Below are 20,424 nucleotides of genomic sequence, written 5' to 3' on the forward strand. Positions count from 1 at the left end.
CATATTGCCTTTCCAAACAAAAAGTGTCTTACAAAACTTTTATGTGAATGATTAGGCAGGATGATTTTCACATCATTTTGAAGAAAAAACTCTAGGCGACAAAATGCATTATTCAGAAGTCTTATTGACACATATTTAGTATGTGTTTTGTGGCCTTATTTCAGACATTTTCATTTTTAGTTTTTTCAATAACCATGCATAAACATTTTCTCAAAAATACAAACATGTACATACTGGTGCTCACATATTATGGTAGCCCTGTTTGTGCTAAATAGAGTGTAATTACACCTTTGCCATTAATATGTTTATAAGCAACTGAAAAAAGCACAAATGTAAGAGCATGTCAGAACATCTCAAGGACCCCAAAAACACCTTAGACCCCAGAGGGTTAAAGGTTTTGGCATTGTCCGAATAGATGACCTTGCACAGCCCTCTTCTGGAAACAAATCGCTTGAGTGCTAACAAGAAACTTTCTGTTGACTGACTTGAAACCAGCTCCAAATGCACTGCTCTAGTGACAGCACATTATATCTGTGATACAGCACTACATCTGACTGCAACTTTCTTTTAAGCCCTTCAAATCTTTTCCTTGCGATTCTGTAGTTATCTGGGAGTTCTGGTTTGTCAGGTCGCCATGGCAGCTCAACTTCATATCGTCCGTTTTTGTACTGAGTTGTTTTTTGAAACATGTGAAGAGCCTCCTCTTCTTCAGGGCGGTCTGTCTGCTGCATGGTAATGCCAAGGGACTCTATTTCCCAGAAGGCTTTCAGACGTTCTGAGACCAGCGTGTCTTCATTCATTTGTATGTGCATGCATGCTGCGTCAGAAACACTGGACATTGTGACTGGGCCCTGCACTGACCATCCAAAAATGCTCTCAATGGCCACAAGAGCATCTGTGATTCTTTCCACTTGGCCTGACACTACATGCCAATAATAGTCTGCACCAATCAGCATAGACAACTCTGTATCACAAGTGCTGGGGTCTGTATAGTCTGCCAGCTGCAAGCCTTTTCGTTTCAACTCTGCTTGGATGTGCTCACCTGGAATCTTCATCACAGCACTGCATACTTGAGGGGTCTCGAGTGCTTCTACTTCCACCTTCTGCTCTTTGTTCCAGATGCTTTGCAGAATGACTTTAACTGTGTTGCGCCTTGATGTTACTGGTGCTGCAGAGCCAAAAGTATGAAGAGTGAACGTTTCTTGCTTTGTCACAGGCAATTTTAAAGCTCTTACTGTGTTCTCACTGATGAAGCTTCTCTGACTGCCCCCATCCAGTAAGCAGCGAATGCTTTTACGTCCACCAGGTCCTTCTGCCCATGCTCTTACAGTCTGAAGGAGCACAGCGTTCTGTTTACTGGGCTGGATCTTAACAGAATGTGAAGCAAATGAAGAAACTACATCATCTTTGTAGTCAGTGTCTGAAGTGTTTGTTTCTCCTTTCTCACACACAGCACTATGATGTCTGCCTCCACACACATTACAGCACACTTTGGCTTTACAGAATCGTGCAATGTGCTTTGGCCCAAGACAAACAAAGCATCGTCCCAGTTTCATCAATTTTACTTTTTTCGTGCAGCAATATCAGTTCCTGGACACAGTTCTGTTTTGTGTGCTGTACTGTCACAGAAAAGACAGTTCTGTATTCTTTGACTGGTGGTTTGCAGTACTGCAGCTGACGGCATGTGATGCTTTTTCTGCTTCATTTCAATTGATGTGTCTGGTCTTTTAAATGGTTTATGATAGCTCTGGCTGTCTTTGGAATTACCTGGCTTAATCAGTTGCATGGCTCTTTCTCTGCTCAGAATCTCTTTCTGTAGAAATTCCATAACTTCTGAGACCTTCCATTCATCACTGGTTCCTCTTTGGCGATTGTACTGAAGAGCAATGTCGTCTGGAATCATCTGTAGCAGAACAGGGCATAGCAGGCTGCCGTATGCCTCTGATGCAACACCCAGCGATTCTAAGCTACGGATCTGTACTTCACATTCATCGTAGAGTTGTCTCAGAGCACTGACATCGTGTGATTTCTTTACTGGGCAGAGATTCAACAACTTGGTCATATGCGCATTAACTTAATGAGCAGATCCTTTCTTCCGAACCGGTTCTGAAGCAGATCGATCGCGTGATCGTAATTGCCGTCTGTCAACATCACGCCCGTTTCACACATACTCCGTTTGCAGTGCGTATGTGGTGCGTATTTTTTTCCGTACCCATGTTAACAGGTTAGAGCTTTCACACTGCACGCGGTTGCAGTCCGTCGATCCGTTCCAGTTGCGGTGCGTATACAGCAGTGCAGAGATCGTTTCCGCACCGAGTCTATTTTTGCTGTGCTGCAAACGCTGAATTAAAGGGATAGCGCATGTTTCGTGGTCAAAATGAACACAGATTGACCTGAAAATGTAGAAATTTCACCATAAATGCGATTAATGAAATAAAATGTAGTAATCTCACCATAAATGTATTTAATTAAATACTACTTTTTTCACAAGACCGGGGTAAAACAAGGAAAGCTACAATTTACCTCAACAAGGCGACATAAACAACACTTGTCTCATTCCTGGAAGTAAAAAAAAACAAGTTCTTTGTGACATGCAAGATTTATTGTATTAAAATTTAAAGAAAAGGCATGCGAGTGGGCTGTTTTTGTCAATTTTAAGTTTTAATTTAAAATGTTTGCAATTTAATATGTAGGCTACTACATGGTTAAATTTTATCACTTGCTTGAGCAACTTAATATAAGTAGAAGTAGGCTATGCATTGAATAATAGGCTGCCCTTGTTTAAATTGTGTTTAAACGTGCATACGTTATGTACAAAGAGAATTGCAATGCTGAGACGTTAAGACCGGGGTAAATCAATGGAAAATACAATTTACTTCAACAAGGCGACATAATGAACAACACTCGCCTCATTCGTGGAGGTGGAAAAACAAGTTCTTTGTGACATGCAATAATTATTATATAAAGATTTAAATTATGCACGGAAAGGGTATGAGTTGGCTGTTTTTGTCAATTTTAAGTTTTAATTTAAAATGTAGGCTATGCGATTTTAATATAAGTACATGGTAAAATATTTTACCACTTGCTTGAGCAACTTAATATAGAATTATATAGAAGTAATGCATTTAATAATATGTTGTTTAAATTGTGTTAATACATCTATTAAAGAGTATATGTGTACAAAGAGAATGCAATGCTGACAAAAAAACTTTTTTTAAATAAAAGTTGCTGATAACTTCTTGACTTGAAATACCAATTGTGAGTATGTATTTGTGGTATAGCCTACAGCAGCGGATCAGTTACGCACTGCAAACGCAGCATATGTGAAAGCACTATTGCGCGTGCTGCTCCTGCACTGCATACGCACTGCACACGGAGTATGTGTGAAACGGGCGTCAGTCCCGCTATTGCCTTTGAAGCAGCGCCGGTTACATATGTCTTTAAATAATTAAACTTCTCTGTTTTGCTCAGCGCGTCGTTTCTGTGAATAGCGGTTTCAAACTGATTCCAAAAGTCTTGCCACAAGCTTATTTCACCGCTGAACTTGCTGATAATTAACTTGGGTAACTTAACTGTCTGTCCGCGCTGGAATGGCACTGTGTCACATGGCTTGCTGTTGGTGCTTTCCCGGATTCTCTGCATCACGCGCCGCACGCGAGCCTTCGCGCTGATGACTCGCTCTCCATACTCCTCCGCATCAACAACTTCATTTTCCAAATCATCCATTTCTGTACACTCCTCTATTTCGCGATCTAACTCCAGCAGCGTTTCCTCTTTTGCAGATAACAGGGCTAACAGTTCACTTAATCTGTCAACAATCGGATCATCTTTGCCAACCTCTGTTTCTATGTCTTGCAGAAGTCTCGTCGTGGAACCGCGTACAGCTCTCCGTTTTCTGAGTAGTCTTTCAAGTCGTTCCGCCATTTCGGATGTTGCCTGCAAGTTATCCCGGGTTTTGGCACCAAATGTTGTCGTGTCTTTTCTTCCTTCACAAGCAGTAATGACCACTGACGACTTGAATTAAAATAAACGAACTGTTTACTGAAGTTTTGAACAGGTTTACACAGATACAGCGCACACACATGGAGTCAATGGCTGCGTTCCAAAACGCATACTCAATGAGTAGGTACTTAATTTCAATAAGTACTTACTTAACGAGCGCTAAAAGAGTAGGTACTTTATAGCCAGATCTCGTTGAGTATGAATGCGAACCGGACATCTGCCATGTTGACGTTATCATGTGACCTACAACGCGTTATCACGCGCAACAACTTAAAAGATTCGAACGGACACGTTTAATTCATCTATCTGTAAATATCTTGATATTGATTAAACTTGCTCATTTTGTGGTCTTTTTGAAGAAACTGCTGCCCATTTATTTTGTGAATACCTTTAGGGTTGATTTAAGTTCTTATATTTAACCCTACTAATGTGACCCACCGTTTTATCCTTAACGATATTATTTATTTTTATTACGAAATCCCAAAATTGTCATCTCTTGAATATGTTGTTAATTTTATTTTATTTAATATCCAAACATTTTCATCCACAAGCCAAAGTGGCTTACTGCTTTATGTATTCCTCTTTTTCTTGTTGAATTTAACTCTCGTTTCATCCCTCAGGCCTATAAATAACAAAACAAAAAAAGCTTTTAAAAAAAAAAAGTATTATAATGAATTATTTAAGAATATATATTAAGATATTCAATCTTGTAGGTTCTTTATCCTGTGTAAAAAATCTCATATATGTATGCAAACCCATAATATATATATATATATATATATATATATATATATATATATATATATATATATATATACCTCATAACATCAGTAACTCGACAGCCCTACCTAGAATGGTTTTCCTCAGTGTTTGTAATGTCTGCACAAAGGGCAGCTGTGCGAAGATTCGCCTTTGGAGAAAACTGTTGATTTTGTACTCGAAAAATTTAAGTATCATTAATATTAAAAATTAATATTACCCCAGAATGAATTGCATTGCTATCCCACCCCAAAACATAAAATAATAACAACGATAAATGCTGACCAATACTTAATTATATTACTTTTTACTGAAAATGATTTCAATAAACAACAAACAAAATGTAATGTATATCATATGACATAGCTATGCATGAATACACTCTATAGATGTGTATATAGTGTAACATATCTACATTTTAATTCAAACAATTAAATAAAGCATTAATTAAATAATTATATTTTATTTACTGACAACAATGAGAAATATTAATAAATTAGTAAAAGAATGAATGAAAGTCACCATCACACAATAAACAAATGCATAAGTCAACACATGAAACAAAGCTTTATTCAAACTACAATCATGTATGTATGTAGGCTACAGGCGCTGAACCCCACATCCTTCTGCCATCTCAACACAGCGGTGCCCATTCTGAGGCTTTATCCTGATGAATTAGCTGACCGCCAGAGGTGAGCCGTTCCCTCGTGTCAGAGGTTGTTGCGTGATGTGTTGTGCTTCACAATCTGAGGCAATAAGAGCAGGTGGAGTGATGGAGGGTCTCGTAAGGGCAGATGGAGTGATGGAGGGTCTCGTAAGGGCAGGTGGAGTGATGGAGGGTCTCATCCATGGCACCATTTCCAGGATTCAGCTCTGGGCTCCTCATCCTCAGTGCTCACACCAGCCTGCTGACATTTCAGATCCTACGAAATGCACAAACATAACACAAAAGCAGTAATTTTAACCACACAATGTCATTTGATTTCAGTATTATTTAGAAGACAAAAACGCTTTTTTTCCACAAATGCCGCCATCATCTTTCCTTGCAGGTTCTGCTCCACCACAAAAGATCTGCAGCAAATGCACAGAAATCAAGAATCAGAAAGGTGCTGTAATAGCTCTGTTTGAAATTACAATAATTAAAATAAACTACAACTTAAGATTTAAATAGTTGTTATTCATTTCTGTAGTATACTCACTCAAAGCCTTCATGAACCACTCTCCACCGGATAAACACACATCTGTTCATCTGACCCTGTAACATCCAGACAAGATTCACGTTACCTCTGTGATTTATGAACTCAACACTACATTTACATGTTGAGGTTGTTTTAACTTTTTATCCAACATAAATGTTCCTCAATTTATCAACTACTAATGGACAAATAAAATAGATAACTTATGTTTAACATTAGTTATAGATTTGTTTTACATAATAGCACACATTCATCACTCAGATGTCTATTTCATGTTGTGATATTTCAAGATTTTCCTGTCAGATGTAAATAGACATTTAAAATAAGCGTCTTTAAGATGTATATGGCTTATGTAAATCCACTTTAGAGACGTAACTTACGTGTCTTTACTGGAGCTCCCCTGTTAGCTAACGTTATACATAATAAAACGTGTTTTTACAGCAAAATCACAACTATACTACACTGTGTAACGTCTTTACACCTTCAACAATTCAACAGTTTACTCTACAGTAGTTCAACACATGCAATTTTAACAAAAGGAACCGTGTTTACTCACATTTGAAAGCACCCGCGTCGCTGATCTCTGCGATGTTAATGACGTATCCTCTCGCGTGGCCTCCTGGGATAGAAGAGTATCCATCGTTGAGCACTCGAAAATCTGTCCGAAAGCAGAAAGCCATCCGGGAACTTCTCGCCTACTCTTTTATGAATACTGATGTTTCGAACATACTGCCTCCTTCACGTACTGTTTTCGCCTACTATATAGTAGAAAAGTAGGCATATTCGAACGCACTTAAGTCCGAATCTCGCGATAATTAGTACGTCACACAGGTAATTCTCGCCTACTCTTTTGGATTCGTACATACTTTTTCGCTCGCCTACTCTTTTTCCCATACTAAATAGTAGGGAAGTATGCGGTTTGGAACGCAGCAAAAGATAGAGAAGTGAAATGAGAGTTGCTGCGTTCGAAAGCGCATACTTCCCTACTATTTAGTATGGGAAAAAGAGTAGGCGAGCGAAAAAGTATGTACGAATCCAAAAGAGTAGGCGAGAATTACCTGGGTGACGTACTAATTATCGCGAGATTCGGACTTAAGTGCGTTCGAATATGCCTACTTTTCTACTATATAGTAGGCGAAAACAGTACGGGAAGGAAGCAGTACGTTCGAAACATAAAAGAGTAGGCGAGAAGTTCCCGGATGGCTTACTGCTTCCGGACAGATTTTCGAGTGCTCAACCGATGGATACTCTTCTATCCCAGGAGGCCACGCGAGAGGATACGTCATTAACATCGCAGAGATCAGCGACGCGGGTGCTTTCAAATGTGAGTAAACACGGTTCCTTGTGTTAAAATTGCATGTGTTGAACTACTGTAGAGTAAACTGTTGAATTGTTGAAGGTGTAAAGACGTTACACAGTAAAGTATAGTTGTGATTTTGCTGTAAAAACACGTTTTATTATGTATAACGTTAGCTAACAGGGGAGCTCCAGTAAAGACACGTAAGTTACGTCTCTAAAGTGGATTTACATAAACCATATACATCTTAAAGACGCTTATTTTAAATGTCTATTTACATCTGACAGGAAAATCTTGAAATATCACAACATGAAATAGACATCTGAGTGATGAATGTGTGCTATTATGTAGAACAAATCTATAAAGTAACTAACGTTAAACATAAGTTATCTATTTTATTTGTCCATTAGTAGTTGATAAATTGAGGAACATTTATGTTGGATAAAAAGTTAAAACAACCTCAACATGTAAATGTAGTGTTGAGTTCATAAATCACAGAGGTAACGTGAATCTTGTCTGGATGTTACAGGGTCAGATGAACAGATGTGTGTTTATCCGGTGGAGAGTGGTTCATGAAGGCTTTGAGTGAGTATACTGCAGAAATGAATAACAACTATTTAAATCTTAAGTTGTAGTTTATTTTAATTATTGTAATTTCAAACAGAGCTATTACAGCACCTTTCTGATTCTTGATTTCTGTGCATTTGCTGCAGATCTTTTGTGGTGGAGCAGAACCTGCAAGGAAAGATGATGGCGGCATTTGTGGAAAAAAAACGTTTTTGTCTTCTAAATAATACTGAAATCAAATGACATTGTGTGGTTAAAATTACTGCTTTTGTGTTATGTTTGTGCATTTCGTAGGATCTGAAATGTCAGCAGGCTGGTGTGAGCACTGAGGATGAAGAGCACAGAGCTGAATCCTGGAGATGATGCCATGGATGAGACCCTCCATCACTCCACCTGTCCTTACGAGACCCTCCATCACTCCATCTGCCCTTATGAGACCCTCCATCACTCCACCTGCCCTTACGAGACCCTCCATCACTCCACCTGCTCTTATTGCCTCAGATTGTGAAGCACAACACATCACGCAACAACCTCAGGCACGAGGGAACGGCTCACCTCTGGCGGTCAGCTAATTCATCAGGATAAAGCCTCAGAATGGGCACCGCTGTGTTGAGATGGCAGAAGGATGTGGGGTTCAGCGCCTGTAGCCTACATACATACATGATTGTAGTTTGAATAAAGCTTTGTTTCATGTGTTGACTTATGCATTTGTTTATTGTGTGATGGTGACTTTCATTCATTCTTTTACTAATTTATTAATATTTCTCATTGTTGTCAGTAAATAAAATATAATTATTTAATTAATGTTTTATTTAATTGTTTGAAAGAAAATGTAGATATGTTCATTATATACACATCTAGAGTGTATTAAATCATGCATAGCTATGTCATATGATATACATTACATTTTGTTTGTTTTATTGAAATTAAGTATTGGTCAGCATTTATCTTTGTTATTATTTTATGTTTTGGGGTGGGATAGCAATGCAATTCATTCTGGGGTAATATACATTTTTAATATTAATGATACTTAAATTTTTCGAGTACAAAATCAACAGTTTTCTCCAAAGGCGAATCTTCGCACAGCAGCCCTTTGTGCAGACATTACAAACGCTGAGGAAAACCATTCTTGGTTGGGCTGTCGAGTTACTGATGTTATGAGGTATATATATATATATATATATATATATATATATATATATATATATATATATATATATATGTATATGTATATATATATATTTATTATGGGTTTGCATACATATATGAGATTTTTTACACAGGATAAAGAACCTACAAGATTGAATATCTTAATATATATTCTTAAATAATTCATTATAATACTTTTTTTTTTTAAAAGCTTTTTTTGTTTTGTTATTTATAGGCCTGAGGGATGAAACGAGAGTTAAATTCAACAAGAAAAAGAGGAATACATAAAGCAGTAAGCCACTTTGGCTTGTGGATGAAAATGTTTGGATATTAAATAAAATAAAATTAACAACATATTCAAGAGATGACAATTTTGGGATTTCGTAATAAAAATAAATAATATCGTTAAGGATAAAACGGTGGGTCACATTAGTAGGGTTAAATATAAGAACTTAAATCAACCCTAAAGGTATTCACAAAATAAATGGGCAGCAGTTTCTTCAAAAAGACCACAAAATGAGCAAGTTTAATCAATATCAAGATATTTACAGATAGATGAATTAAACGTGTCCGTTCGAATCTTTTAAGTTGTTGCGCGTGTGATAACGCGTTGTAGGTCACATGATAACGTCAACATGGCAGATGTCCGGTTCGCATTCATACTCAACGAGATCTGGCTATAAAGTACCTACTCTTTTAGCGCTCGTTAAGTAAGTACTTATTGAAATTAAGTACCTACTCATTGAGTATGCGGTTTGGAACGCAGCCTCTGTTTCTATCTGCGCGCTCTCGCCCACTATGCATTATGGGTAGACTTTTCTTAAAGCTGAACAACCTTGTAAATGACAAAACTCTTTCTGTTATTATTAAAGATAATTAATTAAACATTTCTATTCTAATTAATTCACAACATATAGAGCATGGGATTGATTTTTTTTTTTTTAAATAGTAAACTGTATTTTAAACTAAACATTATTCCAGCATGTAACCTAACTTCTACAGGCCTATCATTCTAACACTCGGACAAAATGTACTCTGAAGATTGTTGGTGTTGAAACCAGTGGAAACTTTAAAATGCTGGCTAGACAATTTCACAAATATAATAGTTTATAATAGTCTTGTGACATATTGAGTAAGTTAGTTAAACTTTATTGTCCTTAAAGGCAATTCTTTGTATAGACAGCAGTAGGAGCAGTAGTATACACATACACATATTAACAACACAACACAACACATCAATTACCTTGAATTACAAAAAAACGTTTAAAAACTTAATTGCCGCCGGTATGAAAGAATTTCTATATCTATTTGATTTACACAAGGGGAGTCTAAATCCCCGCCCTGAAGGAAGGAGTTGAAATTCAGCACACAATGGATGAGTAACATCAGAAAGCACTACCTGGCCCTTCCTAATTGTCCTGCACTCATAAATCTGTGAGATAGTCCTTAAATCGGTCCCCACTATCTTACTGCACATTGTCACAATGCTTGTCAGCTTCCTCCTGTTCTTTAAATTAAGGTTACCATACCAGCAGACGATGGAAAAACTTAAAATGGCTTCAATGAAGCATGTATAAAACATTTTCATAAAAGAAACATCCATGTTAAAAAGTCGAAGTTTCCTTAAAAAATGCATACGCTGAAGAGCTTTTCCTCTAATTATATCGGTGTTTTCCTCAAATTGTAGTTTATCGTCAATTATAGTCCCTAAATATTTATATTGTTTGACTACTTCTACCTGCTGTCCCTTTATGATAGAAGGCAACACAGGTGCAGAGCTCTTCTTACGGAAGTCAATAAGCATCTCTTTTGTTTTTGAAGCATTAATATTTAAAAATGAATCATCACACCATTGAATAAAATTATCGATCACTGGCCCAACATCTGGCTCAGACTCAGTGAGAAGAGACACAATCACAGAGTCGTCCGCAAATTTAACAATGTGTCTCCCATTAAAAACACTACGACAATCATCGGTGTATAAAGAAAACAAAAGAGGAGACAAAACACAACCTTGTGGCGTACCCGTGGAGGACATCAAAATATTCGACACCACTCCATTGACCCGTACTCTTTGGGATCTATTAGTTAAAAAATCCACCAACCAGCACACAGTATTTAGATCTAGTTTAAAAGTATCAATCAATTTCTTTGCCAAAATGTGAGGCTGAACACAATTAAAAGCAGAAGAAAAATCTATAAAAAGCAAACGTGCATGACTTTTCTTGCCTTCTAAATGTCCTAAAATCATATTCAACAAGGTACAAGTGGCATCATCAACTCCTCTACCAGATCTATATGCAAACTGCATAGGATCAAGTGCTGGCTGTGTTAGGGTTAAAATCTCCTTCCTTACTATTTTTTCAAAAGATTTCATAATCAAGGAGGTTAATGCAACAGGCCTGTAGTCTTTAAGGGAAAAATAATTTCTTTTTTTCGCAATTGGTACCACAATGGCATCTTTCCATAAACGAGGGACCTTAGAAAATGTTAATGATTCATTAAAAATAAATGAATAAATCCCTGAAAGCTGCTCTGCACAGTTTTTCAACAACCTACCACCAATGTGGTCAGGGCCTGGACTCTTTCTAACCTTGACCTGACTAAAACAGCTACATACATCAGCCTCATTAATTTGAATTTTAACAGGAGTGTTCTGAGTCACAGAATTTCCCCTATATTCAGACAATTCTCTTGAAAAATCATGATTGTCAAAACGTACATAAAACGAATTAAAAGCATCTGCTAATTCATAATCAGATTTCCCTCCAAAACTAATACATTTTCTCTTCTGTTTAGTTCCGATAATAGACTTCACTCCGTCCCAAGCTACATGAGACTTTCCATTTGTAAACATAGTTTCTATCTTTTCCTTGTACCGCAATTTTGCTAATTTCACCTCATTTCTAACTTGTTTATTGGCCTCTTTGTACCGAATACTATCGCCTTGTTTAAAATAAATATTCCTTAAGTTAATAGAATTTTTAACTTGTTTAGTAATCCAAGGCTTATTGTTTGGAAAAACTATACATGCTTTTTTATGAATTACCAAGTCTTCACAAAATTCAATATAGCTAGTCACAGTTTCAGTAAGATCGTCTAAGTCAGTACATTCGGATTTGAACAAGTCCCAATCAGTACATTCAAAGCATCCCATCAACTCTTGAATTGAGTCTTCAGACCAAACAGGAACTAATTTCTTCTCTGTTTTTTCCCTTTTTAAAACAGGTTTATAAGTAGGGGCTAGATAAACAACATGATGGTCAGACTTGCCCAAAGGGGCTCTTAATGACGACTTAACAAAATAGCCGAGGAATAGGCAAATAATCAGCAGGTTCACAAACGTGCGATATATCATCATGATAGTTCAGTATACACAATCCAATCCAAAAAGGACGAACAAGCAAACAAACAAACAAACGTGTTACTACTTTGACGCTACTGCTTCCACAGGTCGCCACAGTGCAGCGCCCCCGTAGGTGACCGTAGGTCAGGACCGTAATCAGATGAACTTCTAACTTCTTCCATATCTTTAATGATCTGAGATGTGCTCTGTAACAGAGAGTGAAGTGGAGGCTTGTTTTGCACAGATTAAACTAATATTGAAGGAAGGCGAGTAATAAATCATGTTAATCTCACTGTTGTATAAGTCTCTATCCTATAAAAACCTTCTTTATGGGAGAGATTCTCTGAGAAATGCCGTGATTAAAGCATTTAAAGGGCATTTGCTGAAGTGTGGTTGTTATTGCTGCGCAGAAAGTTAAAGTTAACAGATTAGTGAGACACTAGACCTTATTCCCGAGTGATGGTGTTCAAGAGGAACGAGGCGTCGTTCAACTCAGTGTGAGACTCTCAGGTGGGGTTAGACGCGCTCAGGTAACTATAATTCTTACTTTATTTAATAATATTAAATATTTTATTTAATACTCTGACCGAGTATCTACTCTTAGGCGTAAACCAGAGGTGAACTCACCGAGTGTAATATTGCAGGTGTCAGGACACTGGTTAAAGTATGCGAAGGGGAAAATCAGCCAGCACCACATCATCTGATCTGAGGACTTCTTAGTTTTAGGTCCAGGTTTATAACACACATTTGAACAGATTTGGAGTGGTTTGAAAGTGAATTTTGCAAAGTATATCATTATCTGACCCACTGGAATCTTTAAAGAAATCAATAAATGGGGCCCAATTTTCAACAGAATAAATAAATAAACGAACCCCATTTGGGTTGCCTATGCAGGGGCCAAGTGACGGCCCAATAAAAACCCAATTGGGGCCCACATGGAAATTAATATTTGTGATTTATTGAATATAATTTGTGTGTGTGTGTGTGTGTGTGTGTGTGTGTGTGTGTGTACTTGTACAACTATCTTTGTGAGGACCAGTTTGAGTTTTACACCATTGGAGTGAGGACAGAGAGAGTAAAGTGAGGACATGTTGGCCGGTCCTCAGTTCCTGAGAGCCTTTAAAGGCCTGTTTGAGGGTCAAGACTTGGTTTTAGGGATCAGGTTATAATGAGGTTAAGGGTCGGTTTAGGGTCAGGGGTCGGGTTAGGCACTTTTGTGATGGGTAAGGTTAGGGTAAGCGGCTAGAGATTGCATTGTGTCAATGAATGTCCTCATAAAGATAGATGTACAAGAATGTGTGTGTGTGTGTGTGTGTGTGTGTGTGTGTGAGTGTGTGTGTGTGAATAGCACGAACACCTCTCAACCCCTATGGTCACTAATTATTTCTGGAACAATCATCAATGGTGTTTGTAAGCAATGTCCATGTCCTGTAACTGGGAGATTTAAATTGCAAATATGATCCTGCTAGTTTCTGAGTTGCTTCAAACACCAGTTTGGCTACAGCGAGTCTCTGAGGGGTATATACTCATTTATTCTTCTTAAGAAACGAAAGTTAAAAATAAAAGTCTGATGATAATTGTGTGACATGTTTATTGTGCGGGTTGATGTGCACTGAAAGCCGGAGCAAAGGACCGGATGGATCCTCCCACGTCTCTGGATCTCCCCGTGAAGTAAAGGCTGATTAACACACACCCCATGGACTCCGATCCCTTGAAGCCAGAGCTTATGAAGTCCACATTCATATACACTGATGATGCTTTCAAACACACAGATCAAAAGTGTCTGGAATAAGCATATTTCTTGTGAATTCTGACTTCCAAACTGAGCTTGCGTTAGTGATATCTGCTGGGTAACGCAAGAAAAACACACTGGCATATTTTAGACTTAATTCACTATGAACGGAAGGTTGATTTTATCCGAAAGCTTATGTTCTCAGGACAAGGATATTACTTCCGAACACATCTGGTTCTCTTCCCTTTTCCATGCTGTATCATGAACTGGTCTCTTTATTTGCATTAATAAAAGGGGTGATGATGTCGTAGAAGAAGCATTTGAGGAACCTTTCAGTGATCAGTTCTTAAAATATCAATTTATTTTAATAATCTAAAGAACCTTCTGTGCAATGGAAAGATCCCATGGATTGTAAAGGTTCTGCATTGAACCAATAAAGTACCTTTATTTATGTGCCTTAAAATACACTGCCTTCAGCTTATATTGCTTTCAAGGCATATTGTCTTGATGTCTGTATCGTTTACTATAAATATTCAGGTATATAAGTAACCAATGAAGCCATTTTAAAGTAGTTTAAATTTTTAAAAACTGATTGTGACAACATGCCCCGATTGAAGGATCTCGCACGCGCACAACGATCTGTGTTTTCCCTCGTGATTGTTTTAACGCTCAAACCCAATAAACAGACATTCGCAATTCGAAAGCATTTTATTGTACAACATCATTGTCATTTATATGCTCTTTATCAATATAGAACAAAAATAAATCATGAAAATGTACAGGTCAGGTCATGCAAGAACTAAGCTAAAGCCTACTGTAGAAAAATATTTCGGTAACCCGTTTCATTGTTTTGCGAACCCAAATTAAATGAGATTTACACTGGAATGTCTTTGGAGGTGTTTTCAGATCACATGCATTAGTGAAATAACTCTCAAAATAGACCTAGTGCAAGAGGAATGGGGATCTAGTTCGGCCAATCAAGAACAATTAGTTTGAGACAAAAGAAAAACAAAGTGTAACATCGTAGGTGTCGCGCGCACAGCGGATTCACGCGCACATCGGTGAAGAAAAGAACAACGAGGCACCAGGACGCAGTTAAATGAGATTTTGTATTATTTTCCCTTCGAAAACACCCTTTTACTTTAACGAAATGAGAAACGCAGTAAAACACATGGTGCGTTTTCCATGAATCGGATGCAATGGAAAGCAACGCATACACACTTATTCATCCGTTGTAACCAGTCTGATCTCATGAAAGTGCGTATCTATAGCACGAATTGTATTTATCGTGCAATTTATACGCAAAAATTGTTTTTACGTGCATTTGATACGCAGTTTATGGCGCATATGATCCGCACATTATGGCGTGTAATACGCACGTATACTCCACACCACTGACCCGAGGGGTTTCCAGTGCGCATCATATCCACATAAAAACTCTTTTTTTTTTTTCTATTTTCGTGCTATAGATACGCATTTTCATGAGATCGTGTTGAATGAGAAACGCAGTAAAACACATGGTGCGTTTTCCATGAATCGGATGCTGTGGAAAGCAACGCACACACACTTATTCATCCGTTTTAACGACATTTCAGCATCTCTTCTTCACACTTTACTCTTGATCGGCCTCTAACTCGAAGCGTTTCCCGGGATGCTGTCGCTTCTCCTCAGCGCGACTTTTGTTGGCGTTATCCAGAAGCTCGAGTAGGATACTAGCTTGCCCGCATCCCGGCTCATCCCAGTCCTCACACAGTCTCTTCCCGGGATGCTGACGCTTCTCCAGGTCCGAAAAGTCTCCGTCGTGCTTTAGCTCGCGCCGGCCGGGATGCTGGCGCTTGTGGAGCAGCATCAGGTACCGTTTCCCGGGATGCTGTCGCTTGGAGAGCTCGCTCTCCGCGCTCGGTTCCTCCAGGATCATCGGCTCATCCAGGGATAATCTTTTCCCGGGATGCTGTCGTCTCAGCCTCGCGCTCTCCTCGTCCTCGCGCTTCCCGGGATGTTGTCTCTTCTGGAAAACTGGAGCGTCATCTTCGTAGTCCGCGTAGTCCTCGCGCTTCCCGGGATGCTGACGCTTTCCCGGGTGTTGCCTCTTCTCCATCCAGTCTGTCGGGGACACGAGCTGCTCTCCTGGAGAGGGACAGGGATTTACGCACGCGTATAAAAACTTTAGAAACAGTTCTGAGGAAATATCTCGTTGTCGAGGATGACAAATAAATATGGAGAAAATACACTGTAAAAATGTCAGGTCAGGACGCTACAAATGTGCAACTTTGTGCTTATGTTGTGTTTCACTTGTGATTATAAATGCTTAAGAAAATGGTTTGGTTTATGGTAAGTTGCATGGTTATTATGCATCATTTAAGGACACTGTAAATTAAAAATATTTAATTTGCCAAAAATGCACAAACTCTATTTAGGTTACACTTTATTTTAAGGTGTTTTTGTTACAGTGTAATTATGCATTTAAGTAATATTAAGTAACTATATATGTACTATAGTTTTAGAATAAGGGGTTGGTTTGTTTTGCATGTAATTATGCATTATTAACTGTTATTACTAAGTACATGTAATGTGTGTTACAAGGACACTGATAAAGTGTTACCAAAAACACACAAACTGTATTTATTGCCAATTTGTAATAAACAGATGATTCAATGTTTGGGTTTTACTTTAATTTTGGGTTGAGCAATAAACAACACCATTTAGTGTGTCTCTAGAGAATATAGTTTATAAATAAAAATGAAATAATAATAAGTATTATTATTACTACTCTGTAAAAATTATATAAATAAGTTATGACAAAATATGTTTTTACATTGCTTTAACAAGATTCAAGATTCAACTTATTTCTTGAGTCTTTTTATTGTAATTTAAGTTGAGATGACTTAAACATCCAGGTTGATAGTATTTAAAAATGTAAGGCAGCAACTTGTTTTTTTTTTACAGTGTATTTATTATTATTATTGCTTTTGTTAATAATAAACATGTCAATGTTATATTTTTGGAAAAATGGTCGAGTGAAGTTATTAATGTGGCAAAAAGCAGAACAAAACAATAATTAAAAGTAATCCAACATTCAAACATACAAAAGCAATCTAGGCTATGATAAAAGGATTCATCTTCGGTCGATCTCTATGAAGTGTCATATACGTGTGTCGCAGTCGCTTTATTACTTTGTTTATTCGTTTATCTGCTATTTTCACTCTCAGAAAAAAGATACAAAAGCTGTCCCTTTCAAAAAGTAAAACTTTATACCTAAAGTGTGCATACTAGTATCTCAAAGGCACATATTGGTGCCAATATATTAGTACCTAAATGGTACATATTAGAACCTTTGCAAGGATACCGTCCCAGTGACAGATTTTGTACCTTTTTTCAGTTGAAAGTACCTATATCTCTATATGTTCTGACGGTGAGAGTGAATGTAAGACGGCACCGTTGTCGTTGTTCTCGTCCTCCATCTGAGTGAGGATTGAGCGGATGAGGAGAGTCTCGGCGCGCTGGAAGAGTTCATCCAGAGACGGGTCGCTCTCGCCCGGCAGATCCTGACACTGGAGGACCGTCAGAGAGGCCAAGATGATCACACACACCGCCCTCATGACAACCCCTGTCCTGCTCACACACACACCAACACACAGGCTTATAACATACTGATATGACACTGCAATCAGGTGACTTCACTTAAAAACATTGAGGAAACCCGTTGCCTTAAAATGATCAAGTTAATAAACGTCATGCTTAACCCATTTAAGCCCATCGGCAACTGTAGTTGCTGCACATTCAAATACGATTTTCAAGGAAAAAGAAGAAGAGAAAAACCCTGGGGAAAATAAATGCAGAACATGTTCACATAGGACACTATTAACACGCATGAAACCATTCAGAAAAATTTGGGCACAAATGGGTTAATAAAAAAAATTTAAGTAATGTGGAATTTTCAAGTTCACATAGCTTAATTTTTTTCAATTAGGCATTACGTTTATTTACTTAATGATTTTAAGGAAGTGAAGTGAACATGTTTTACAATGAAGTAATAATTCTAACTCAAAGAGTTCTGGAATACCATGTCACCTACACTCTCAGAAATGAAGATTCTTCACTGGTTCCATGAGGAATCTTGCCATTACACAGACAGAGGGTTCTTTAGAATGGAAATATTTTCTTTAGATCATTAAAGTGTTTTCCACACTGAGAAAACATGCTCTTTTAAGAACTGTGCACTGAAAAACTGGTTCTTCTATGGCATCACTGGAAAACCTCTCCTTGCTCTGGTACCTTTATTTTTAAGAGTGTTTGTATGAATATGATCATGCACTCTCAAGCTGTCATGGGACGGTTCCCTTTCAAAGGTTCTAATATGTAGCATTTAGGTATACTATGCACACTATACCAATATGTACCTTTGAGATACTAATATGCACACTTTAGGTACAAAGATGTAGCTTTTGAAAGGGTTCCACCCCAGTGACAGCTTTTGTACCTTTTTTCTTTTTTTTTGAGAGTGTAGAAAAGAGAAAAGTACATCTAAAGTTGCGTTAATCCTGGTCTTACCTGCAGCCGATGGTTATTCACCTGTAGCCTGTTGCAGAATACCAGTAGATGCTGGAACCTGAAGATGCTCCTCTGGTGTGTGTGTGTGTGTGTGTGACCCGTTCAGGTCGAGGTCAGTGAGTGAAGCGTGAGACTCGCGCGCGTGTGTTTTATAGGCGCTCGAGACTGTGACGTCATGCGTGCAGTGCCGGTTCGCCCCTGAGGGGGGCAGTATGACGCCATCGAGACTCTGTTCATTCATAAAACGGTTTTTGAGTTTCATACTACTCTTTACTGTTGCATAATGTTTCACATAATATTAAAAAAATAAAAAACATAACACAATAAGTAAAGGTAGGCGCCAAGAGTAGGCCTATAGCATGGCACTTTGATATGTTATGGATAATTGCCATATTCATACTTTCCGAGCTAAAAAAAAAATGTAGATGTACATCATTGTTTTTAAATTCATGTTGAATCAGAATCTCTTCTCTGATGACGAGGGCGGGGCTATAACCTGTCACTCACATGAGATCAGCCAATAGCAAACCACAGCCATCCAATAAATTCCCCACATTCACAATCAAGCCCCGCCCACATTTTTTCTTGTTCGGGAAGCGTTTCACTCAGATATACGACACAAAAGAAAAGACCAGCGCAACTTCTGGAAACCTAAAGTAAGTCTCACTTTTTCAGATGTTATTGCATTTGATAATAAATATCAATCTAAATGTCTTGCAGCAGGATCTTCTGTTTCTTCATCACATTACAGTCACTATGAACATAATCCACAGTTTCACAACCACGTCCCTAGTAAAATGTGTTTGAAATGCATTTTAAGTATATTACAAAATTCATTTACATATTTATACTTAATATAAAAACCCTGCATTTGTACTTTGGTATACTAAATTTGTATACTTATATAGTCTGTTAAATTGGAACAACTAATGTTGGACTTAAAGTACTTTAGTAATTCAGAAATAGTGCTGAAGTTCAGCTAAAGATATACTGAAGTATATTTGATTGTGCTAAAGTGTAACTATTGCAAATATACTTTAGTTACACTTTTAATATCTTGCATTTAAAGATTTTATACAGTGATCATAGTGTCCTTACTAATAAACACATTTTTGGCTTAATATTAAGAAATGTGCATTGTGCAATAAAGAAGAACTCCAAATAAAGTTTAATTATAATATTTCTGTCAGTAAGTCTCAAGCAATATGTCAGTAAATATGTATTTATATGTGTTCTTAGTAAGAAATAAATGTACTTTAAATACATTTTGGTATAGGGTTTTTCACTAGGGGTAGCAAAATCATTTATCATACAGTTTCTCATGCTTTTATAGAATGGGCTTTATACTGCATATTTAATAAATGGTGCATCATGAACATAGCCATGGTTAGAAATAGTCGTCATACTTCTGGTACTCTGTGTGTGTAGTACGTCAGTAACACACTCCAGCTTTGACTGGTTTGCTTTCCTCTGCCGACTAACATGACGTTCCCGGAGAGCCGAGTGTTGCGTCATTTTCTCTCCTCTGAAGACGTCCTGAAGAAGCCTTAATTATCTTTCAGAATTACAGTGAGGAATATAATGGGCCGATGGACGAGCTCAATCTTATTCTTAAAGCAAACACCGTTCCTCTAAGCCTCACTGAATTCATTATCTCCAGCTCACATCATCTCGACGGCTCTCGTACAGTCGCACAGCTGACGGCAGGAGTACAGGCTTGAGGGAATCACCGTGTAATGCAATAAATCAGGCGTCTTTATGCGCTGTCACGTCCAATACTTCATCTGTCAATACCAATCATTTCCTATGGATAGTGGGAAAAAGA

General features: G+C 37.8%; 1 protein-coding gene across 1 annotated transcript; it reads right to left on the reverse strand.

Moving 5' to 3' along the window:
- Positions 1-14,741: 14,741 nt before the first annotated feature.
- trh (thyrotropin-releasing hormone) lies at positions 14,742-18,721 on the reverse strand. Its single transcript, XM_084087127.1, has 3 exons — positions 18,600-18,721; positions 17,485-17,660; positions 14,742-16,175 (listed from the first exon to the last, which is right to left on the reverse strand). Exons 2-3 carry the CDS (start codon positions 17,645-17,647, stop codon positions 15,661-15,663), a joined length of 678 nt encoding a protein of 225 aa, XP_083943253.1. The 5' UTR covers positions 17,648-17,660; positions 18,600-18,721; the 3' UTR covers positions 14,742-15,660.
- Between the last annotated feature and the right edge of the window lie 1,703 nt (positions 18,722-20,424).

The sequence above is a fragment of the Abramis brama genome, assembly GCF_963993115.1.
Source record: "Abramis brama genome assembly, chromosome: 16".
In the NCBI taxonomy this organism is placed as follows: Eukaryota; Metazoa; Chordata; class Actinopteri; order Cypriniformes; family Leuciscidae; genus Abramis; species Abramis brama.